General features: G+C 42.2%; 1 protein-coding gene across 1 annotated transcript; it reads right to left on the bottom strand.

Moving 5' to 3' along the window:
- Window positions 1-15,007: 15,007 nt before the first annotated feature.
- Window positions 15,008-19,056, bottom strand: LOC107824950 (protein OSB1, mitochondrial). Its single transcript, XM_075237765.1, has 4 exons — window positions 18,475-19,056; window positions 16,180-16,385; window positions 15,875-15,981; window positions 15,008-15,382 (listed from the first exon to the last, which is right to left on the bottom strand). The coding sequence occupies exons 1-4, from the start codon at window positions 18,879-18,881 to the stop codon at window positions 15,197-15,199; spliced, it is 906 nt and encodes a 301-aa protein (XP_075093866.1). The 5' UTR covers window positions 18,882-19,056; the 3' UTR covers window positions 15,008-15,196.
- Window positions 19,057-25,740: the final 6,684 nt, after the last annotated feature.

Below are 25,740 nucleotides of genomic sequence, written 5' to 3' on the forward strand. Positions count from 1 at the left end.
CACACTCTATTTTACACTTGCTCTTTGAGCTTTTAATTTCAGGTCAGATTAAAAATGCCGAACTCTCAATCTGCCCATTTGAACGCGGATGCTAAGTCCGGCCACCATGGAGAAAATAATAACGTGGTACCCATCGACGAGGCACGTGGCTATCGAAGCAAACTTGCCTACTAACCCAGAAAACAGCATTCGCGGGGAAGCCCGGAAGATAGCCCAGAGCATACACGACGGCGAAGGTGACGGATCAACTTGCGCGTGATCTTCAAAATGTTACACGCTCAACAGGCAGCGATAGCCTAGTTGCAGAACCAAAGCCGAGCCCCCAGCAGAGTTGGGCCCGAATCGTCCTGGGAAAAGGCCCGCAGGAATGAACCGGCCACAGAAAGGCCGGGTGAAGCAGAACCCGGGACTAACATCGAGATAATAAAGATACTTGAGGAACTGACAAAATGGGTGGAATCGAGAGAAAAAAAAAATCGAAGCCAACGACAAAAAAGTGGAGACCTATAACTCCAGGGTCGACCAAATCCCAGGAGCACCACTGATATTGAAGGGCCTGGATTCCAAAAAAATTGTCTAAAAGCCTTTCCCTTTGAGCGCAGCTCCGAAGCCGATCCCGAAGAAGTTCTGTATGCCCGAAATTCCAAAGTATAGTGGGATAACTGATCCCAACGAACATGTGACCTCTTATATGTGCGCCACCAAAGGAAATGACTTGGAAGATGATGAAATCGAATTTGTTCTGTTGAGAAGGTTCTGAGACACCTTGTCGAAAGGAGTTATGATATGGTATCATAACTTACCCACTAATTCTATTGACTCATTTGCTATGCTTGCAGATGCCTTTGTAAAAGCGCACGCCTGGGCCATTAAGGTCGAAACCAGGAAATCAGACCTTTTCAAGGTAAAGCAAAGAGATAACGAGATGCTCAGGGAATTCATATCGAGGTTTCAAATGGAACGGATGGACCTGCCTCCGGTCACAGATGATTGGGTCGTTCAGGCCTTCACCCAAAGACTCAATCCCCGAAGCTCATTGGCTTCACAATAGTTGAAGCAAAATCTGATTGAATACCCGGTAGTAACTTGGGCCGACGTTCATAACCGGTACCAATCAAAAACCAGGGTCGAAGACGATCAGCTCGGGGCCCTTTCCGGGTCCATTTACCCCGTCAAAACTGGTGAAAGATCCAAAAGAGACATTGATCGTGAACCAAGATCGAATAGAGACCGGTATCAACCATACAATTGAGATGGGTCCGAACGCAGCAATTTGAGAAGTGAAAGAATGAGCGACCAAGGTCAGAATAACCGGGGACTCATGAACAAAAGCTTTTTTGACAGACCTATCGGGTCTAAGGAAGCACCAAGGTTATCGGAGTACAACTTCAACGTCGACGTTGCCGCCATCGTATCAGCCATCGGACGCATCAAAGATACTAAATGACCTCGACCATTGCAATCTGATCCTGCCCAAAGGGACCCCAACCTAATGTGTAAATATTATGGCACTCACGGCCACAAAACCGAAGATTGCCGACAACTGATAAGTAGCTCGGTTATTCAACAACGGACACCTCCGAGAGTTTCTGAATGATCGAGCCAAAAATCACTTCAGGAATAGGGACTCCAACAAGCAGATCGAGCAAGAGGAACCTCAGCACGTCACCAACATGATCATGGGTGGGGTCGACGTCCCCCCAGGGGCCGATGTTAAAGCGCACTAAGGTGTTCATTACAAGAGAAAAACGGACTCGAGATTATGTACCGGAGGGAACCGTATCTTTCAACGATGATGATGTTGAAGGCATCGTGCAACCACACAATAATGCACTGGTAATATCTATACTTATGAACAAATCTCGAGTTAAGTGCATGCTAATTGATCCAGGTAACTTTGCCAATATCATCAGATCGAGGTCGTGGAACATCTGGGTCTACAAGACCAAATTGTGCATGCAGTCCGAGTTTTAAACGGGTTTAACATGGCATGTGAGACCACTAAATGGGAGATAACCCAGCCGGTAAACACAGCCGGAACCGTTCAGAAAATAGAGTTCTACGTGATTGAAGGAGATATGAGATACAATGCTCTGTTCGGGAGGCCATGGTTTCACAACATGAGGGTAGTACCCTCGACATTACACCAGGCGTTGAAATTCCCGGCAGCAAGGTGAGTTAAAACAGTTTACGGGGAGCAACCGACCACAAAAGATATGTTTGTGGTCGATGAGGTGGTCCCGATATCCGCACTCTCGATATCAAATAACCTGAGTTCGGTCACCAAGGAAGAAACCAAATAGAAATCACTGACACCTACCCCGACCAAACCAGAAAAGCAGGGGACGGGCGAGGATGACGACTACGGAGTTCCCAGGTCTTTCATAGCCCTTGACGATTCCGATGCCACCAAGGCAACGGTCGAGGAGCTGGAGCAAGTCATATTGATCGAGCACCTGCCCAATCGGAATGTATACCTAGGCACGGGGTTAAGTTCCGAGCTCAGGAAAAAACTCATTGAATTCCTTATAGTTAACATAGATTGTTTCGCTCGGTCCCATCTTGATATAACAGGGATCTTGGCGGAAATAACTACGTACAAGTTGAGCTTGGATCCGAAGTTGCACCCGGTTAAACAGGAGACGAGGCCTCAGTCTGAAGTCAAGCATGCATTCATCAAAGACAAGGTATCTAAACTCCTTAAAATAGGTTATATTCGAGAAGTTAAGTACCCGTACTGGTTAGCAAACGTAGTAGTGGTCCCTAAAAAGGGAAATAAATTAAGAATGTATGTAGACTACAAATACCTGAACAAGGCATGCCCCAAGGATTCTTTTCCTCTGCCCAACATCGATCACATGATCGATGCGACAGCCAGCCACGAGATCCTGAGATTTCTCAATGCCTATTCCGGGTACAACCAAATCTGGACATGGGCGATCAGGAAAAAACTTCCATCATCACTAAATACGACACCTATTGTTATAATGTTATGCCGTTCAGATTAAAGAACGTCGGTGCCACTTACCAACACCTAGTAAACCGGATGTTCGAAGAACAAATAGGAAAATCGATGGAGGTTTACATTAATGCCATGCTAGTAAAGTCCGTGCGAGTAGAGGACAATTTGGAACATTTGCAGGAAACCTTCAACATACTAAAGAAATACAATATGAAGCTGAACCCAGAGAAGTGCACATTCGGGGTCGGATCCGGAAAGTTCCTCGGATTTATGGTGTCCAACCGAGGAATCGAGATCAATCCCGACAAGATCAAGGCCATAGAAGACATCACCGTCGTGGAAAATGTCAAGGTCGTTCAAAGGCTAACTGGGCGCATAGCCTCCTTGGGCCAATTCATTTCAAGGTCCTCCGATAAGAGCCACCAGTTTTTCTCATTATTAACGGAGTAGAATAATTTCTTATGGACCCCGAAATGCCAACAAGCTTTGAAAGAACTCATGAGGTACCTTTCGAGCCCGCATTTGCTGCATACTCTGAAGGCAGGCGAGAAGTTGTACCTATACTTAGTGGTATCCGAGATTGTGGTAAGTGGAGTCCTAGTACGGGAAGAGAAAGTTTGCGCTCCTCACCTAGAGAAATTTGCGCTCGCTTTGCTAAGCGCCTCCCAGAAGTTAAAGACATATTTTTAATGCCATCCCATATGTGTCATAACTACTTACCCATTAAGAAACATAATGTATAAACCCGAGCTCTCAGGACAATTGGCCAAATGTGCCATGGAAATTAGCGGGTACGATATCGAATATCGACCCTGATCCGCCATCAAATCCCAAATTTTGGCAGACTTCGTGGCCGACTTCACACTGCCCCTAATACCCGAAGTCGAAAGGGAATTGTTGTTGAACTCGGGGACTTCCTCAGGGATCTACAGCCTCTTTATGGACGGTGCCTCAAAAGCAAAAGGGTCTAGGCTTGGCATCGTGTTAAAGCCTCCCACGGGTAATGTAGTTAGACAATCTATTAGAACTCTGAAATTGACTAACAGTGAGGTCGAGTATGAGGCCATGATTGCAGATCTCGAATTGGCTAAAAGTCTGGGGGCTGAAGTGATCGAAGCTAAATGTGATTCCCTCATTTTAGTGAATCAAGTCAATGGGACGTTCAAAGTAAAAGAGAAACGAATGCGAAGATACTTGGATAAACTAAAGGTAACGCGCTACATCGATTCAAAGAGTGAAACCTGCAACATGTACCTCGGGATCAAAACAACGATGTCGATGCTCTAGCTAACTTGGGGTCGTCCGTTGATGGTTCAACTCGGGAACATTCGTACAACTCATGAAATCAGTAATGAAATGCCGGCCGAGATCGTATGTGATAACGGGAAGCAGTTCATCGGCAGTAAGGTGAGCAAATTTTTCGAGGACCATAAGATCAAAAGGATTCTGTCAACACCCTATCACCCTAGTAGGAACGGATAGGCAGAGTCTACAAACAAGACCATACTCCAAAGCCTTAAGAAAAGACTGACCGACGCCCAAGGAAAATGGAAGGAAATTTTGCTCGAAGTTCTGTGGGCATACCGTACGATCTCAAAATCTAGTACCGGGGCCACCCCATTCTCGTTGTTCTACGGCACCGACGCGCTAATACTGGTCGAGGTAGGAGAACCGAGTTTCAGGTTCCGATATACGACTAAAGAGTCAAAAGGTGAGGCCATGAGCACGAGTCTGGAACTATTGGACGAGAGGCGCGAGGCCACCCTAATCTGATTGGCCGCCCAAAAACAACGGATCGAAAGGTATTACATCGGAGATCCAACCTCCGACACTTCAATATCGGGGACTTGGTGTTAAGAAAGGTGGTACTGAACACCCGTAACCCGAATGAAGGGAAGCTGGGACCGAATTGGGAAGGTCCATATCGAATTATCGAGATTACCGGTAAAGGTTCATACAAACTCGAAGTATGGAATGGTGAACAATTACCAAACAACTGGAACGTGACTCACTTAAAACGATATTACTGCTGAGGTACGACCTCATTCATTATTTTCTTTACATATATTGTGAATTGGACTAACACTTGCAGGTAACAGTCAAAGAATGATGTAGTTGTTAGGCTCGAAAGCACGTGTTGCACTCTTTTTCCCTTGAACCGGTTTGCCCCAAATGGGTTTTTCGGCAAGGTTTTTAATGAGGCAACAGTGGATCGTGCTAACTTAGAATCAAAAATTAGTTATGAATCAGAATCGATGGTCGCATCAACAGTATCCGAGCCCTCTCGACGTTCGACCTCGAATACTGGGGGCCATCACCCTCGGGTAATAATTTTAGCAAGGAAGGAAACTTTGTACTTGAAAGGTCCGGGTTCGGTGGATAGGATTATTGTAAGGTCCAAACGGTCAAGTGAACTGTGCCCGCATAGACCACCTAAAATAACATGAAGCTTGTACATACGTGTAATTTTGTATATTGCGCACAGGAATGAAAGAAAGTTTTTACCTTGCACACACATATTTTGCCCCTTGAGACTATTACATTTTTTTCTTAAGGATATCGAGCCCAAGGGCTACCTCTATCCGGATCCAAGAGATCACCCCCACTCGGGGACTATCGTCCAAGGCAAACTCGGACGGCTCGGGCTATCGAAGCCCGAAGGCACAAAATCCTATTAGGCAGTGCCTAAACTTAAAAGGATACGGCAACCCCCACTCAAAGACTGTCGTCCAAGGCAAGTTCGGATGGCTCGGGTATCGAAGTCCGAAGGTACAAAGCCTATTGGGTAGTACCCAAACTTAAAAGGCTACGGCCACCCTAGAAATGGCTCGGAGACGTCCAAAGCCCACAATCAAAATATAAAGGCCTTCAAAAATTCCAAACCGGTTCAAAGGCTACCCTCGACAAAACTATAATCTAAAATATCTAAACAAGAACTTCGGGAAAAGCTTCCGGTCATACCGAACCCCCACAAGTTTTAAACAAAATTTACATCGAAAATGAGTCTTGTTCGAACCTTCGAACAAGACCTTATTTCTACGTTTTATTCCATGCTAAGGCATTTGAAATCTTTGCAAATCATAAAGGGGAAGCCAAAAGAAACGAACTCGAAAATTGCCAAAGGGAAAAAGCCTTATATACATTGCAATAAAGTCTTTTACAAAGGCCAACGATAACGGCCTCAACAAAATGAACAAAATGCAGAAATAAAGAAAAATCCCTAAGGCACCTAAGCATGATCTTCACCAGAACTCGCCTCGTCACCGGAGCCGGCGAGGTCTTCTCCATCCTCGGGTTCGCCGGAGCCCTCAGAGCCTTCCTCGCCCTCGGGGTCAGCCAGCTTCTTGGCCTCGGCCTCGAGCCTTTTTGCATCTTCGATATCGGCTGACAGGTCGAAACCCCGGGCATGGACCTCTTCGAGAGCATCCCTTCGGGACAGCCACTTCATGTACTCAACAGTAACTTTCAAGCGGTCTTAGGCTGCCTCAACATCAGCCCTGTACTGGGCCACCATCTCTACAGCATAAGCCTTGGTTATTTCCGACACAGACTTCACTATTTCGAACTCCTTGCCAAGGGCATCCCGTTCAGCAATGACCAAGCCCAGTTGAGATTAGAGGTCTTTGATTCATTGAGCCCGTGCTTCGGCCTTCTCTCTTGCCACTCGGAGTTGGACCTCCACTGATGCCAGCTACTCCCAAGTAGTTTCCTTCTCCGAAGCCAATCGGTCCATTTTTCCTTTCCACCCTTCGGCCATGGCCTTGACCTCGTTCATCTCGGCTCAGAGTTGGTCGATCATGTCAACCTTCTGTTGCGCCTACGAGGTTTGTCCATTAGTCGCCATGTCTAACTCGTCATCACTAACTTCAAAAATCTTTACCTGTTCCACCAGGTCGGCATGATCCTTCTGAGCCACATCCAACTCAGCTCGGAGACTCTTGACTTCTTCTTCACATTGCTCGCTGAGAAGCTTATACATATCCCTCTTCTCGGCAATCTCCTTGACCTCAGCCTCGAGCTAGTTAATCTCAGCCCGGTACCAGAGAAAAATTCCATGATAAAGTACCGAGGCCTGCAAAAATATAAGAAAAAGAAAAGGCATGAGAGATATCAAAAACTAAATTCAAAGATGAAAGAGTGTAATGATGCCTTACCAGGTTCAGTTCATGTTGTGCTTCGTTAAACAAGCACGACGTATCCACCTCGTTCATTTTCGCCTGGTCTTCTTCGGTTACCAGGCACCGGAGGTAGCTAGCTACTCCAACGGGGGAGGAAAGAACCCGGGCATCCTCCGGGATGATGATGACTATTGACCGCTTTCGGTCGGTATCCATGATCGGGGCGGGGAACCGGTTGATTAATTTTGGGCTTGGGTTCAGCCCACTGACCTCCGAAGATGGATCTTTCCTCAGCACCTCCAAATCACCCAACCCATAGAAGTCTTCCAGGGCGGTTGATTCCACACCTTCGAAAAAGGAACGGAGGGGATCGTCCACAACATGGGCCCCTTCATTGGATCGCTCTTTCGCCGCTCGGGCTTTGTCGAACATAGACTCGGTGAACGAAAATGACCCCCGAAATTGCTATGACACCGGGCAGAGCGGAGCTGATGTCTCGAGAAGTCTCGGCCCTCACATTTACATCGGCCTCCATTGTTTCCCCTTCGGCTGCCACCCGCTCTTCGGGGAAGGATGGCTCACAGGCCATAAAAACATCACCTTCCTTGGGCTCGTCCCTGAGCCGGAAAAGTGAGTCCGAGTCAGGCACTTAGGAGCTAGAACTCTCATTTGGCTTACGGGCCAACCTTCTCTTTGGCCTATTCTTCTCTGAACTTGGGGAACTCGGAGCCCTCTTTCTCTTCTTCTCTCCTGCTGCGGCCCCGGGTTGCCCCTGAAGCAGAAGGATCGATGGACAGGTTTTTGCCTCCTACTAAAGGCCTAAGCTTAATGGTCTTAGGCAATCCTGCAAAAAGAAAAGAGAGGGGCTGAGAACATAGTGCTAAAAAAGGGAGAGTAGTGTTACTTATTCGGGAAAGAAATCTTACCGTGGGAACGGGCCTCCCAGTGGCCCTTCGAGAGTTCGTGCCACGAGCGCTCAGAATAAGGCATCAGCGAGCAAATGCCCTCGATCCACTCCTTGAGCCGAGGAATGGTGTTTGGGACTCGAGCAAGGGCTGCACCACAGCAAATACCGATGAGAAAAAGGGAGATAAAACATAAAATTGACATTTAAAAGACATTTATGCTTACGTGATACATTCCACTTCTCGGGGAATGGCTTGAACTCGGCAGGGATCAAGTATGCGGTCCTCAACTGGACAAAGCATCCCTGCTATCCCCGATCCTGGTCCTCGTCAATGCTTGAAAATGGGGCTTTGCTGGCCCAATGTACGAGCCTTTTCAGTCCCCCCCAGAAGATTCGGGGATTGTACATGATTAGTAGATGATCGATGGTGAACAAGGAGTAGTCGATTTTGTTCACAAAGAATCGGAGGCGGATTACGATCCTCCATAGAGATGGGTAGATCTGACCAAGGCACACTTCATACCTCCTACAGAAGTCCAGAATAACTGGGCCCAGTGTGAAGGGGTAAGTGTAAACACTCAGATACCCCTCCACATGGGTAGTAATGTCATCATCGGGCCCGGGGATTACTATGTCCTTATCCGCCCAGCCGCAGTCCTTACGAACCATAGGAAGGACGGCCTTGGTGATTGAGCAAATGTACCTAGATACCGCCTCGCATCGGCCTTGCACCAATGAGGATTTTTCGACCTTAAAGTCGTCTACGACCGAACACCTCCCGGGGACGAACATTTTCAAGGGAGGCTCAGATGTCGGTTCATCGATAGCCATGCCCGGAGCGGATCTCTCAAGGTCAACAACAACAACCTGCAGAAAAAGACCATAGAAGTTCACAGTCAATTAGAAATAGAACAAACATGATGTCTCTATAACATTCAAAGAAAAATATAAAGAAAGCAACCTTATAATATGTCTGTTGTTTCCCATCATCACCTTCAATTGTATCTGAGATTAGGCGACCAGAGACATAAATCTGGTGTCCTTTCTCTATATGCTGATTGGCAACATTAGCCAACTCATCCCAAAATGTCAAATTAATCCTGATACCACAAAAATAGACTACTGCTGTAACTATCTGATAATAAACCTAAGAACTGAGATTTCTGCTATTTTTAACATGATAAAAAAGATGTAGAAAGGGAGGATTGCTATTTCAGTCAGAGTAAGACATCTCTTTTATTCATTAAGAAGCAACAGTAGGAAAGCAAGAACAATGAAACAAAGTTTTTTTTTTTAAAGGGAAACAATGAAACAAAGCCTTTGTGTAGAAATAATCCAGGCTAAACTCAAATTTGCTGAGCCAAAAAGACCATGAACTGGGCCCTCAAAGAAGACATAAATTCAGAGGACAAACACAGTCGTAAACCTCACAGTGCAAGAGAAATAATTAGTCATAAAGATGGAAGCCCGGGGCAAGGAATAATGCCAAACCAAATGGCCGCTTTCAGGTACTTAGTCCTAAAAGTAAAAGGATATTACTTCCATAGAGTTGCAAAAGGCATTCAAGGTTGTTGATTTCACACTACTTTTGCTTCAAAGAAAATAATGGTCCAAAATCAAAAGCATGGAGGCGTTTCAATGAATGCAGACAGATTTGGATAAGGACATTTCAAAATTAGAGCTTGCTTCAGCAACTATTTTAGAGAAGCACACCTAGTTCATGTACTAGACTAAATTTTGGTTTTAGAAATCTTTCTAGTCTTTCTACTCTTGTAGTCGAGCTAAAAGTTGGTATCATGACCTGATGAACACTGACTTTCTGAGTATAAGGTATATAGAACTAGGATACTGTCCAGTTGTGGAAGAGGAACAAAAGTAGATCCGTGAACATTAGGGTACGGGGATTTCTAACAACAGAGATGGCTTTCACGAGTCAATGGATTTAACCAAACAGGTCGTAGTCATAGATTTTCCAACCTTGTATCTTGAAGTAGGTGAAAAAGCCAAATCCATTTCAGTTGAAAACATAAAAAATTTGCCTTTTACTTTCACTACTTGTCATGTTAAATACTGGACTACATGTATTGATGTGTAAGTGTGTGACTATCTCATCTAAAAGTTTAAGCTATTAGAGAGGGCACACTTTTATTACTTAATTACACGCCCCCTCACGTGCAGCCTAATTCTTTTTCATGGCATTGACTGTTAAAGTGTGTGACTGTCTCATCTAAAAGTTTAAACTGTTAGATTGAGCACTCTTTTATTACTTACTTATGTCTTCGAATGCCTCCTCACGTGCGAGACTGATTCTTTTGCATTGAGACTCGAACTTGTTTGCTCTGATATCATGTTAAAGTTTATGACCATCTCATCTAGCACCTTGTTTGGATTGTTGTTACATGTTGTTTTATAATGTATCATATTGTATTGTACTGTATTGTATTATATTGTTTGATTAATATAACGTTTGGATAGATTGTATCGTTTGCCGTCGTTTCATGATGTCAAGCACCAATAATATGAAAAATAAACTTACAATATTACTAAGAAAAAAATATGATACGGAGTAGAATTATTACATAAAAGAATAGAGTAAAGAATAAAAACATCACCTTCCTTGGGCTCGTCCCTGAGCCGGAAAAGTGTGTCCGAGTCAGGCACTTAGGAGCTAGAACTCTCATTTGGCTTACGGGCCAACCTTCTCTTTGGCCTATTCTTCTCTGAACTTGGGGAACTCGGAGCCCTCTTTCTCTTCTTCTCTCCTGCTGCGGCCCCGGGTTGCCCCTGAAGCAGAAGGATCGATGGACAGGTTTTTGCCTCCTACTAAAGGCCTAAGCTTAATGGTCTTAGGCAATCCTGCAAAAAGAAAAGAGAGGGGCTGAGAACATAGTGCTAAAAAAAGGAGAGTAGTGTTACTTATTCGGGAAAGAAATCTTACCGTGGGAACGGGCCTCCCAGTGGCCCTTCGAGAGTTCGTGCCACGAGCGCTCAGAATAAGGCATCAGCGAGCAAATGCCCTCGATCCACTCCTTGAGCCGAGGAATGGTGTTTGGGACTCGAGCAAGGGCTGCACCACAGCAAATACCGATGAGAAAAAGGGAGATAAAACATAAAATTGACATTTAAAAGACATTTATGCTTACGTGATACATTCCACTTCTCGGGGAATGGCTTGAACTCGGCAGGGATCAAGTATGCGGTCCTCAACCGGACAAAGCGTCCCTGCTATCCCCGATCCTGGTCCTCGTCAATGCTTGAAAATGGGGCTTTGCTGGCCCAATGTACGAGCCTTTTCAGTCCCCCCCCCCCAAGAAGATTCGGGGATTGTACATGATTAGTAGATGATCGATGGTGAACAAGGAGTAGTCGATTTTGTTCACAAAGAATCGGAGGCGGATTACGATCCTCCATAGAGATGGGTAGATCTGACCAAGGCACACTTCATACCTCCTACAGAAGTCCAGAATAACTGGGCCCAGTGTGAAGGGGTAAGTGTAAACACTCAGATACCCCTCCACATGGGTAGTAATGTCATCATCGGGCCCGGGGATTACTATGTCCTTATCCGCCCAGCCGCAGTCCTTACGAACCATAGGAAGGACGGCCTTGGTGATTGAGCAAATGTACCTAGATACCGCCTCGCATCGGCCTTGCACCAATGAGGATTTTTCGACCTTAAAGTCGTCTGCGACCGAACACCTCCCGGGGACGAACATTTTCAAGGGAGGCTCAGATGTCGGTTCATCGATAGCCATGCCCGGAGCGGATCTCTCAAGGTCAACCATATCGGGAGCGGTCTCCACGACTTCGGTAGTTGGCCGTGAAGAAGAAATAGCAACTTTTTGGGGAACAGTCTTAGAAGTCTTCTCCATTGTTATCTAGAAAAAAGTTAGAAGAAGTGAGAAGGAAGAATGGGAGATGAAGGGTAAAAGCTTGCCGAGAAAATCAAACGCACTGGTTTGGATAAAAGATAAATGAAAACTTACAATTTGTTGAAAACTCTTGAAGAACGAAGGTAAAAATGTTGGGATATGAAGAGAGCAGTGATATCCTGAAGGTACGAAGGTAGAAGCTTGGTCAAAAAGTAAAAAATGAATGAAGGAGGGGAGTATTTATAGAGGCTTCGTGTCGTTTCATGTCCAGGGACGGTCTGCCGATGGCCGACACGCGTTTGAAGTCATTATGATGCGACTGACAGGCCGTTTCAGATTCTTTGTCGTTTTTGTCACGGCGTATTGAAGAAGGAATCGAGGTGCTCATGTCGTTTCCGTAAATTTACTTTCCGAGAAATGAGGGGACTATCTGTATACGGGTGAAAATTTTATTCCCAACGGGTGATCTTTTTTTTTTTCCTTTTTTGTTTCGCATTTCTCATCAAACAAATAGGGGATTTTTTCATTACTTCAACTAGTACCGATTGATGGGAGAGAGACATATGTGGATTAGTACAATTAATTATTTATTGGCATATTCAGGAAGTGTGGGGAAAATGGCGCCCTCTACTTCTACTTCTAACTAAAGGCGAACAGTCGGCATTGCAAGCAAATAGAAAGCCCCCGAGGATGAATCAAGGCCTCAAGTTGGTTCGTCGAGCAAGAGGAGAGGATAGCGAATGAACTACTAGAGTGCGTTGCTGCGAATGGGCTCTGAGCCCGTGGGATACCTCGATTTTCGATGAAGTGAACGGAGTAAGAAACATAAAGGAAAGGAACCGAAATCGAGGCAAGGAGCCCCTTGGTCCGGGGTCCAGACAAAACACCCGCCCTCGGGAGTATCGGGGCCATGACCCACAGGTCTGGTTCGAACCCCAAAAGCCTCAGAGAGCATTACCAAACAATCGAGTACGACCAACAAAAGGTTGTGATGTCCGCGACTGACCGGATATCACGGCGTAGATCTCGGCACATATCGGCAGAGAACCGGTGATTAGTTAAATGAAAGATTTTTACCTTTTATGAAATTGTACTTAGGGTAAAACTCATATACTATATAAAGGGGGGTCTGATTATTCATGAGAGATATTATAACACGCATATCAAGACAATATACTCTTATTTTCTCTGTTATTCAAAGATCTTATTCTTGTTCATCAGTTCTTCGTTATTGTGAGTCCGGAATCGAGGGCAGGCATCTCATTAAGGTTGTTACTAAATCCGGGATCACCCCTCTTGATTGGTTTGATAATTTATCACGTCTTTTATCTGTTTAATCTAACACAATTTATCGTTTGTATTGAATTAATCTACGTATCCTTAAAACCACTTATAAATTTAATTATTATCCATTTTTTAGGGTAAACAAATAGGAACTAATTAATGGTATCTAGAGAAACAACCAAAAAAAAAAGGAACTATTATATATGGTCCATCTTCTACGATTCCTAGTGGGAGAAATTATAGGAATAGTCAAATTTCTCATTTCAAAGTTAATACGTAATTCATTGGATCCAGATTAAGAAAGATCATTTTGCACGCAACGTTGCGGTGAGACCCTCCTTGAGACGATAGACAAAATTCGCGCGGTGGAATTAATGTATTAGGGGACCGGGTAATTTAGTTATTCGTTTCTTGTTTCTCCTTTTCAATTCAACTCGGACAATCAGAGGATAGAGCACAGACGAGGAGATTATAAGTGGTTAACCTGTCGTAGAACATATATAGAACATGATGTCTTTGCTTCACAAGATTCAGATTTAAATGAACCTTAACTTTATCACACTAAAAATAATCAAAGAATCAATCAGGCATAGATCATAATATATTTTTTTTTAATCTATATCAATATTTTTAAGATGATTAATGTTTATTGTTTAATTTGTTTGATAAAAATATCGATCGGAATATAAAAAGAAATGATCAAATTGTGTTCTGAGTTAAATCATGGGGTTGGAAAAGAAATTATGAGGAGTGTTTTCTGTTTCTTGTGTATTTAGCACTAAAATCAATAAACTTGTAAAATGATTTATTTTTTTTTTAAAAGAAATTGCTTAATCATATTTAAAAGTGTTCTTTTGATTATCAATTTCTAGAAGCAGGGGTGAACAAAACCAAACCACAAATCACGTCAAACCGACAAATCGAGTCAAACATTTAAAAAAACGACTAGTGATTTGGTAAAAAAAAACGACTATAAATGGTTTGGTTCGGTATTAATTAAAAAAATTTAACCCGAGACCAAACCAACCCGATATATATATATATGATTATTAAAATTATTTTATACAAAAAAATATTTATTATAATATAATTATATAATTTTCTTTAACTTGCCATAGTTTTCAACTTTAACATCAGATTTGGGCTTACTATTTATGCTCACTACCCATATATGTCTTTTAGGTTAAAAAGCCCAAACCGAACTAATTTACACTCAGATTTTGAAGTTATTTTTTTAGCAATTACCCTTGAATTTAAGTGTTGAAATTGGTGGCAAGCAGACGCATACCATTTTGATCCCATGGTTTTCTTTATGTCCAGTCCAGTGATATGCATGTGGTTTTGTGTTAATCAGCTAGTTTTAACAGGGGTTGGTTATACATGCCTGAAAAAGTGTTGTCATTCTGAAGTTGCCGAAGAACTCTCATAAAACATGATTGTTTTGATGCCAGCTATTTTTAAGAGCTGTTCTGGTATTTCCTTTGCAAGTAACTGATGTGTATGACTCAGATTTTGTTAGACTTATGATAAGATGATGCACATCGAACCACCAAAAATCCAGAAAAGCCGAAAAACCCGACTATTATTATTGGTTTGGTTTGGTAAAGGAAAAAACCAAATCAACCCGGCCTATGTACACCCAGAAGCAAATGCGGAGCGAGGATTTGAAGTTACTGGGTTCGGGATTCTAACCTTTTTATATTACTGGATTCTAAAGTAAAAATTTGTATTTATTCAATGAATTTCTTAAAACAAATACATGGTTTGGACTAAAGCTACTGGGTTCGGCCGAAACGAACATGCAAGTTAAATGGAGTAGTATTTTTTGTCAAAAGAGAGAACACCATTCCATTATGAAGCCGAGTGTAGTAGATTCTTCTTGTTAGCTTACAAGTTACAACCGTAGAATGATTCACAAACTTCCAGTGAATACAAAATTCCTTGAAAAGCAATACTAGCAAACAGATAACACAAAATTTTATGTTCCTACTTGAAGAAACAAAACTATACAAGAGTATGTTTGAAAGTACAGCCAAAATCAAATGGAGAAGAGCTAAAATTGAAAATTTTCCATGGACATGAAGTCTGCATTCGCGCTGCCATTTTGATCATGAAAAGATTCCATCTTTGAATCTAGTACTGCAAGTTGAGATTTCACCCATGTTGGATTATACCTGCCTTCTACCCACAATGCTTCGCCTGTATCTTTGTGCTTGAAGTCTGGATAGTTTGGACTCCTCTGCAAAAGGGAATAATATCACTGAGTATTTATTTCGTGACAGATGGAATTATTAGCAAAATAATATAATACTGGGAAGTGTCTAATCAATCTTGAAATTTGAAGACCCAAGTTTAGCATTGGTACATTTCAAACACTATTTTGTTTTATATTTGAACGGTTCATAAAACATTCAGACTATCTTTTGCTTTTAGTTTGTCTTCCTTGCTCCCAAGCAAAACTGCACTTTTTTTATCTCTAGATTATCACTAAAATTTTACACACGCAATCCCCCCTCCCCACCCCCCCACCCCCCAAAAAAAAAAGGAGGTACACTAGACGAAGCATATTGCATTCACAAGCTCAACACTGCCACAAGCGTGTCAAACGCATGCACCAACAAAGAAGTGCAACTTGATTATGATGCAAGGACACTAAGCCAAATTAGTGATGCTATTGCAGTTGACAACTTCTTGCTTATCTCTTTTTAAAAAATGCTTTACTGGGGGTTACCTTGTTCTTCCTATTATCCCACCATTCCAGCGGACTTACAAAGAAAGCTTGCCATAACTCCTCTGTGGATCCAGTGGTATTTGCGGGATAATTATTTTGCTTTCTACCTGTAAAGCCACAAGTGAAAATCTCTTTGAAATTTAACTCCAGAAAAACGTGCACCCGGCTCTAGCAGTAAACACAGTTTTTAGGTAAACGAACATTTTCAAGGGAGGCTCAGATGTCGGTTCATCGATAGCCATGCCCGGAGCGGATCTCTCAAGGTCAACAACAACAACCTGCAGAAAAAGACCATAGAAGTTCACAGTCAATTAGAAATAGAACAAACATGATGTCTCTATAACATTCAAAGAAAAATATAAAGAAAGCAACCTTATAATATGTCTGTTGTTTCCCATCATCACCTTCAATTGTATCTGAGATTAGGCGACCAGAGACATAAATCTGGTGTCCTTTCTCTATATGCTGATTGGCAACATTAGCCAACTCATCCCAAAATGTCAAATTAATCCTGATACCACAAAAATAGACTACTGCTGTAACTATCTGATAATAAACCTAAGAACTGAGATTTCTGCTATTTTTAACATGATAAAAAAGATGTAGAAAGGGAGGATTGCTATTTCAGTCAGAGTAAGACATCTCTTTTATTCATTAAGAAGCAACAGTAGGAAAGCAAGAACAATGAAACAAAGTTTTTTTTTTTAAAGGGAAACAATGAAACAAAGCCTTTGTGTAGAAATAATCCAGGCTAAACTCAAATTTGCTGAGCCAAAAAGACCATGAACTGGGCCCTCAAAGAAGACATAAATTCAGAGGACAAACACAGTCGTAAACCTCACAGTGCAAGAGAAATAATTAGTCATAAAGATGGAAGCCCGGGGCAAGGAATAATGCCAAACCAAATGGCCGCTTTCAGGTACTTAGTCCTAAAAGTAAAAGGATATTACTTCCATAGAGTTGCAAAAGGCATTCAAGGTTGTTGATTTCACACTACTTTTGCTTCAAAGAAAATAATGGTCCAAAATCAAAAGCATGGAGGCGTTTCAATGAATGCAGACAGATTTGGATAAGGACATTTCAAAATTAGAGCTTGCTTCAGCAACTATTTTAGAGAAGCACACCTAGTTCATGTACTAGACTAAATTTTGGTTTTAGAAATCTTTCTAGTCTTTCTACTCTTGTAGTCGAGCTAAAAGTTGGTATCATGACCTGATGAACACTGACTTTCTGAGTATGAGGTATATAGAACTAGGATACTGTCCAGTTGTGGAAGAGGAACAAAAGTAGATCGGTGAACATTAGGGTACGGGGATTTCTAACAGCAGAGATGGCTTTCACGAGTCAATGGATTTAACCAAACAGGTCGTAGTCATAGATTTTCCAACCTTGTATCTTGAAGTAGGTGAAAAAGCCAAATCCATTTCAGTTGAAAACATAAAAAATTTGCCTTCTACTTTCACTACTTGTCATGTTAAATACTGGACTACATGTATTGATGTGTAAGTGTGTGACTATCTCATCTAAAAGTTTAAGCTATTAGAGAGGGCACACTTTTATTACTTAATTACACGCCCCCTCACGTGCAGCCTAATTCTTTTTCATGGCATTGACTGTTAAAGTGTGTGACTGTCTCATCTAAAAGTTTAAACTGTTAGATTGAGCACTCTTTTATTACTTACTTATGTCTTCGAATGCCTCCTCACGTGCGAGACTGATTCTTTTGCATTGAGACTCGAACTTGTTTGCTCTGATATCATGTTAAAGTTTATGACCATCTCATCTAGCACCTTGTTTGGATTGTTGTTACATGTTGTTTTATAATGTATCATATTGTATTGTACTGTATTGTATTATATTGTTTGATTAATATAACGTTTGGATAGATTGTATCGTTTGCCGTCGTTTCATGATGTCAAGCACCAATAATATGAAAAATAAACTTACAATATTACTAAGAAAAAAATATGATACGAAGTAGAATTATTACATAAAAGAATAGAGTAAAGAATAAAATATGATTATTTAATAAAAAGGGCAAGATGAGAGAAAAAAGCAAGTTAACGACGCTACCACACCAAATCCGTCGTTCCACATAGTGGCATTTTTCGTCGTTACGTAACGATGGATTTAACGATACGATACAATAAAATTTAAGTAATAATCAAAACAAACATTGTATTTAAAATAACAATACGATACAATACAATAGGCAACAACCATCCAAACAAGTTGTAAAAGTTTAACCTATTCGAGAGAGCATAGTTTTATACTTTTATTACTTAATTTTGCCTTCAACATTGCCAATAATCTTTTTCAATTTTGGCCTTTGGGTCAGTCTGATTATGGATTGCCATAACCTCATGGTGTCAACAGTTTTCATCCTATTTCCATGTCGTTGTGTTTTAGTAGATAAAAGTTTCAAACTATGACGGCTTCAAGATAATCCCTTTAACCCCATAAGTGTAGCAACAGATTAGAGCAATGTCATGATATACAATTATCGCAGGAAACAGTGCACCAAACTAAAGAACAAATAGAAAAAAGAACAAAAAAGCTAAAAGTGACCAAACAAATCAATTGGGTGTCGTTTAGATTACCAAGTGGTGTCGTTTTGAGACTTCCTAACAGCAAGGCGAGTCCAAGCTACTACCTTCCCGGAATTCAAGTGCTTAATTTGGACAGGCGCCGCAACGTTGCCAATGAGTTGGACAGAATTGCAAAGCTCCTTTTTCCACTGTATTTCAGAGGGCCTTGGGTATTGAGAACGCCCGGCGAATCTTTCATACTCATAGACACTAACGTTGCCATTTCCAGAGCTATTATAGTCGAATGAGCACCTTATGCGGCCACGTTGTGCTAGTTCCACTTGCTTTAAGTCTTTCTTCAACGGCGAGAAAAGTCGAAAAGACAGAGATTTTGCAGGGATGTCAGTTCTGGTAAGAGGGGTTCTAGGAGTTGAAGAGAAAAAGGTGTTTGTGAATGCAATTGTTTGTTCTAACGCCATGATTGTATTCTCTTTCGCTTCCTTCCTAGATTCTGTGCGCGACAATAGGATGGAGTGTAAAACCGGGCGACAGTACTATCTTATCGTATGTTCCTTCTTTGGAACTTCGAAGCAAGCAGTGCCTCGATGACGGGCCTGCCGAGATAGAAGTGCACATATAGCTTCTAGTGTTGCTATTTAAGAAATAGCCAAATATTGGGTGATTTACAGGAATGGACTCACTAGGCCCTGATCTTGAACTTTTGTCCCTATTAAGCTAAGTTGAGCAAAAATAATATTGTAAAGCCCTGAGAATTTCTTTAATTAAATCAAGCTTAAGAAAATCCGCTAACATTTCCTTAATTGAAATATGTGCGGGCCCACACTATGATAATAAGGTCATTAAGATACTTGGACATGAATGTCATAAGGGTTGAAGCTCCCTAAGTTGAGTGGCTAAGGACATAACTTCGGAAAATTGATTAGAGAAAAAAATTAAAAAAAAATCATGGAAGCCTTGTGTGGTTGGGTTGCGTGGCCATGCATGCTCGCGTAGACACTTCAAAAAAGGTATGTAAATGGCAGCTTCTTGGTTGTGTTGCCACACTGGGAGGTCGTGACCACACACACTTGTGCGATCGCCTTGCATGACCACCCAAGCATGCGTGGCCATGCAGCCATACGTGGCCAATTCCAAAAAGAACAACATAAGAGAAAAAAAGGGAACTCTTTAGCTCTCATGATTTTTACGACCAACGGCTGGATCAACTACTTGATTTATAGTATGTAATATATTTTTGTCAATTGTTAGATATTTCTTACTTTTTTATTTATAAAGGTCAAGAAGGTGTTTACAGGTGAAGTGGAATATAGGAATGAGTTAAATTTTCTTTTTTTATTGAGTTAGGTGAATAGAATAAACAATTATCGTTTTATTTTAATTACACAATTTATGTCTCAAACACAATATTTAATAAATAACATTTATGTGTTAAAAAAAGAATTGTGTACTCATTAAATTGCGTTATATACGCAATGTGCGTGTTACGAGGTTCATAGGTGTTACGAGTGATAAGCAAGTTTAGTAAAGTCGTGCAAATCGGTACGGACATGTATGTACTTATCTTCGAGAGGCTACGGAACTATTAGAAAATTCCACTTCTTTGATTCCTAATCGTGCAAATTTGTTGGCTTCGAAATCTGAATCTTTGTCTTTCTATTCTCTCACAGATTGTGAGGACACGCACTGCTGGATCCGATGATCAGACACTCGCGCGCCCTACTAGAGTTGCGCAAGCCCGGGTCGGGGCCGAGGCCGAGGAGGGGCATGTGGTGCAGCCAGAGCACCTACCCGAGCAGCGACTGACGAGCCACCAGTAGCTCCGATTGGGGGACAGACACCCGAGGTGCCTGTTGTTCTCCCTGGACTTCAAGAGACCCTAACACAGTTCTTGAGCATATTCGGCACTCTAGCTCAGGCAGGATTGATTCCCCTTGCACCAGCTACATCTCAGGCTGGGGGAGGAGCTCAGACTCCCACGACCCGCACTCCAGAGTAGCGGGTCCATATTGATCATATTTCATGTGTCATACCAATACAACCCGTTATACCGGTTCGCCTGAGGTCAGGGCAGAGGCCTCTGAGGAGGAGCATAGGAGACTTGAGAGGTTCAAGAAGTATGATCCTCCTACTTTCAGTGGCACAACTAGCGAGGATGCACATGGTTTCCTAGAGAAGTGCCGTTGTATTCTCCGCACCATGGGTATTGTGGAGGTGAGCAAAGTTTCTTTTACTACGTTTCAGTTGTCAGGAGTAGTGTACTGGTGGTGGCAGGCTTACGAGGAGGGTAGGCCAGCTGATGCAGCCACACTCACTTGGGATTAGTTTTCAAAGATGTTCTTAAGAGAGTTTGTTCCCCAGACCCTTACGTGATGTATGGCACACCAAGTTTGATCAGTTGCGTTAGGGGACTATGTCAGTGTTAGAGTATGCTATCAGATAGAGTGAGTTATCTAGACATGCACCTGCCTTGGTTTCTACAGTCAAAGAGGGAGTCTGCAGATTCATCAAGGGGCTCAACTATGGTATTAGATTCAACATGGCACGAGAGTTGGAGACGGATACTCCGTATCAGCAGGTGGTAGAGATCGCACGAAGGTTGGAGGGTATACGGGGTCGTGAGAGAGAGGACAAGGAGGCCAAGAGGCCTCGCAATTCTGGAGGATATAGTGGTGCCCGCGCACCAGTTCCATCCTATCAGGGTAGGGGCTATGTGAGCCGCCCAGTTCATTCAGCAGGCACTCCTAGCTACTAGCAGTGCTTCGGCTATTCCAAGGTCTCAGGTTGCCCATTTTGCTCAGCCACTATCCAGTGCACCTCCTACATGGGGTGCCTTCAGCGGTCAGTCTAGCGGACCAGGCCAGGGTCATTTTCAGCAGCCATGCCCACTGAGAGCTTGCTTTGAGTGTGGTGATACCAGACATAAGGTGAGGGACTGCCCCATATTCAGGAGGGGTGCACTGATAAGTGGAGATTTTGACTACTTATTAGTGCCTTTTAGCTTTTGTTTTAGTCTAAAAGCGTTTAATTGTATTTCTGAAACTGATGAAATGTGCAAAATTTGCAGGAATGTTGGAAGTCGGACTCTCGAGATGAAATTCGACTCAAAAAGGAGTAATCAAAATACAAGGCAACAAAAGGCGCAATAGCTTGCAAAGTGCGAATCCGAGAATTCCATCTGCGGCCGCAAACAATGAAGCAAATCCCAACAGGGTTTCCTTACAAACTGCGGACCGCACAGGAATTGTGCGACCATAAATGAAGAACTGGAGATGAACTTTAGAGGGTGTGCAAATTTCCAAAGTCCAAGTCCCTCAAGAATGCGGACCGCACAAGAATTGTGCGGCCGCAGAAATAAAGATGTGAACCGCAGAAGACCAGGTTGCGGCCGCAGTGATAAATCTGCGGACCACAGAAATAATGCCTCGTGGCCGCAGTGAGAATTATACTATCGCAGAATCCCAGCTCCTGCAAAGATGAAGACTTATACGGACTGCACATGGAATTGTGCGGCCGCAGAACCTCCCAAAGGGCATTTTTGTTTGAAATTTCCAGCCTTGTATAAATAGACGAGTTTCACAAAATTAGGTCAATATTTGACATCAGCAAGTCCTGTAGCCATTTTTCTTTGCTTCTTTTAGTAGTTTTCTATATTTTGGGATATGTTAAAACAGATTTTATCATTTTGACTTTCAAATATGAGTTTAATTAGTATTTCTTCTTCTATTTCTTCTATTTCAAGCATGAGTAGCTAGATTTTTACTAGGGTTGTGACCCAACCCTAGTGTGTAAACCTTATGGATATCTAATTTAGTGCTTGTTTATGATTGGGTATTTATTATTTAGCTTTGTTCATGCTTTAATTTATGGAATTGGTCTCTACATGAGTAGCTTTGTTTATCCTATTTGACTTGGTCTCTACTTGAGAAAGAGAGACTTAGTCTAGGAAAACTTGGTTAACAAGAAATTGGGTCAATAGATAGATTGATTAACCTAATTAAAGGGTTCAACCTAGAGATAGTAATAACCCTACTTGAGCTTTTATCAACCGTTTTGTGCAATACCCATTTGGTCTTGAGAAAGCCAAATTGGGCAAAACTACTCTCTGACCGAGAGGTATTGAGTAGATAATTGAGAGTTGATAGCTATAATACATCCTGATCAACAAAACAAGCATTAAGTTTTATATCTTATTAGGCAAATACCTAGGTGATGGTCATATCCCTAGGCTTTTTAAGAACTTGAAAAATAACAAAAACAATCTTAGTTTAAATTCTTAACTTTGCAATCTTTGTTTTAAAAATAGAAATAGAAACTAAACCAATTTGTGAAAGTGTAAATTAAGATAGTTCAAACTCACGTACTAGAATATATACTCCTAACTCCCATATAAACGCCTTGGATTTGATCTCGACTCTTTGTTGGGTTACTATTATTGCAATCGACCGTATCATATTCTTGTTTTGAGGTGTGATTTGAACGAGATCAATTCTTGGTGCCATTGCCGGGGAGCTAAAAACGGTGTTATCTATATATTTGTGTGTGTTTTTGGAATATCTTCTTTTCCTTACGTGTTACTAACGTGTTGGGAAATTGTATGTGCAACCATGGCAAATAACGAGCTTGGAAACATTGCTTTGGGAGATGTGGACGTTGAGGATGATCAAATGGATAAGGTTCCTCTTGAACCTCAAGCCAATAGACGAGGCCGAGTGCCTCATGAAAATGTACCTGCTCTACCCCCACCTCCACCACGAGCGACTCCTCACCTGGTATTGCCAAATGAAGGATATGCAAGTGCAATAGTCCCTCCCCGTATTAGGGCGGGCAACTTTCAAATCACCAATGTGATGCTCACCTTGCTTGAGCAACGAGGGTTCTTCATCGGTGCTCCGGGTCAAAATGCATACAAACATTTGAAGGGGTTCGTGGATACGTGTTGGGGGAGTAAACAAACAAATGTCTCCGAGGATGCTTTGAGGCTAAGACTTTTTTCCTTCTCTCTACGGGGGAAAGCCTTAGATTGGTTGGAACGTTTCCCAAACCATTCCTTTCATACTTGGGATGAATTGGCGGAGAAATTTATTTCTAAGTACTTCTCTCCCAGGCACATGGCTATACTTCAGGATGAAATTCTAGCATTCAAGCAAGAGCCCAATGAACCACTACACGAGATATGGGAACGGTATATAACAATGGTGAAAGAGTGTCCCAACAAGGATATGATGAAAAACATAATTCAACAAACTTTCTATCGGGGGATCAATACAACCAACCAATGTGTAGTAAATCAACTTGTCGGTGTGAACTTCATAACTACGCCTTATGCAGAGGCATGTGATATTTTGGATGAGATGGTGGATACCTCATCGACATGGAAATCCCGGGCTAATGATCCACAAGGTGATCCCAATATGATTCATCTTCACAAAGAATTGCATGACCATGGGCAAGCCATAGCCGAATTGACTACCACCATGAACCAATTGGCAAAGGCTCAACTTCAACAAGTGTAAAACCCGAGGCAAGTCAATGCAATGAAAGGGGTAAACATGATGGAGAACAAACAGAGACCAAAGGGTCCACAAGTGCAACAAAGAGTGGACAATTTTATGCAAGAAGATAGTGGGTTTAATCAAGATGACTCTTATAATGACCAAGAAGAAGAGGTCCAATATTTGAACAACTTTCAAGGCCCCAGCCAACAACTATGGCGACCTCAAAACAATCAAGAAAATTGGAATTCTCACAACCAAGGTAATTGGAGTGGTGGAAACAATCAAAGCAATTGGAATAACAACAACAATCAAGGAAGTTGTAGTGGCGGAAATAATCAAGGAAATTGGCATAACAACAATAACCAAGGCAATTGGGGAGGCAACAATCAAGGCGGTTGGAGTAACAATCAAGGAAATCGGGGGTCGGGTTTTCAAAGTCCCCCGATGAATCAACAACCAAGCAACCTGCCTCATTATCCTTCCCATGGTTCTAGCTCTTCTAACAATGAAATGGGATGTATTAAGAACATGTTCAAGCAAATGATGGAGAAGAATGCCAATTCTGATGCCCAAATTGCCTCACACAACACATCGATCTGCAACTTAGAAGTGCAAATGGGGTAAATCTTTCAAGCTCTAAATTCTCGTCCTAAGGGGTCACTACTAAGTGACACGGTGGTGAACCCAAAGGGTGGGAATAACACGGGGCATGCCATGGCCGTTACTACAAGAAGTGGAAAATGTGGGAATGCATCCACCTCAAGTCAAAGGCAACTTGTGGATGATGAGCAAGTGGTACAAGAAGAAGAGATCCCGAGCAATGTGATGCAATCAAATGATGAAGTTCGGATTGAATTGATGACAATGTGGAAGAGACTCAAGAGGAAGTTAGGAATCATGTTATTGACATACCGGAACAGATAGTGCAAAAGGCTAAGGCACCAATGCCTAAGCCTCCTCCTCCGTATCCTCAAAGGCTTGCCAAGAAAATTGGCAAGAATCAATTCAAAAAGTTCATTGACATGATGAAGAGTCTCTCAATCAATGTTCCATTAGTTGAAGCATTGGAACAAATGCCCGGTTATGCAAAATTTATGAAGGATTTGGTGACAAAGAAGCGGTCGATGAATTTTGAAACTATCAAAGTCACTCATCAAGTGAGTGAAATTGTGCATTCAATGGCTCCTAAATTGTAAGATCCCGGTGCTTTCACAATCCCTTGTACCATTGGAAGTGCTGAGTTTGCTAAAGCTCTTTATGATCTTGGGGCAAGTATCAATTTGATGCCATATTCAGTTTTCAAGACTTTGGGAATTGGGCAACCAAGACCCACATCTATGAGATTACAAATGGCTAAACGTACCATGAAGAGACCGTTGGGAATGATTGAAGATGTATTAGTTCGTGTTGATAAGTTCATTCTTCCGGCTAATTTTGTAATTCTTGATTGTGAAGTGGACTATGAGGTACCTATTATTCTTGGAAGACCTTTCCTTGCTACGGGGAAGGCTCTTATTTATGTGAAAGCCGGAGAACTCACTTTTCGGGTGGGTGATGAAAAGGTGGTATTCCACATGTGCATATCTATGAGACAACCAAATAGTAATGAAGTGTGTTCTTACGTGGACTTGGTGATCGATGTGATTGTTGATGATACAAGTGCCACAATTAATGTGGGTGATATGTTGGAGGTCGTCTTGCTCAACTTTGATGATGACGAGATGGATGGCTTCATGGAATGTGTGAACTCTTTGCAAGGGATGGGGTCGTACAACTATGAACCCCGAAAACTTTCCTTGGATCTTGAAAATAGGAAAACTCC

The sequence above is a fragment of the Nicotiana tabacum genome, chromosome 19, assembly GCF_000715075.1.
Source record: "Nicotiana tabacum cultivar K326 chromosome 19, ASM71507v2, whole genome shotgun sequence".
Classification (NCBI taxonomy): domain Eukaryota; kingdom Viridiplantae; phylum Streptophyta; class Magnoliopsida; order Solanales; family Solanaceae; genus Nicotiana; species Nicotiana tabacum.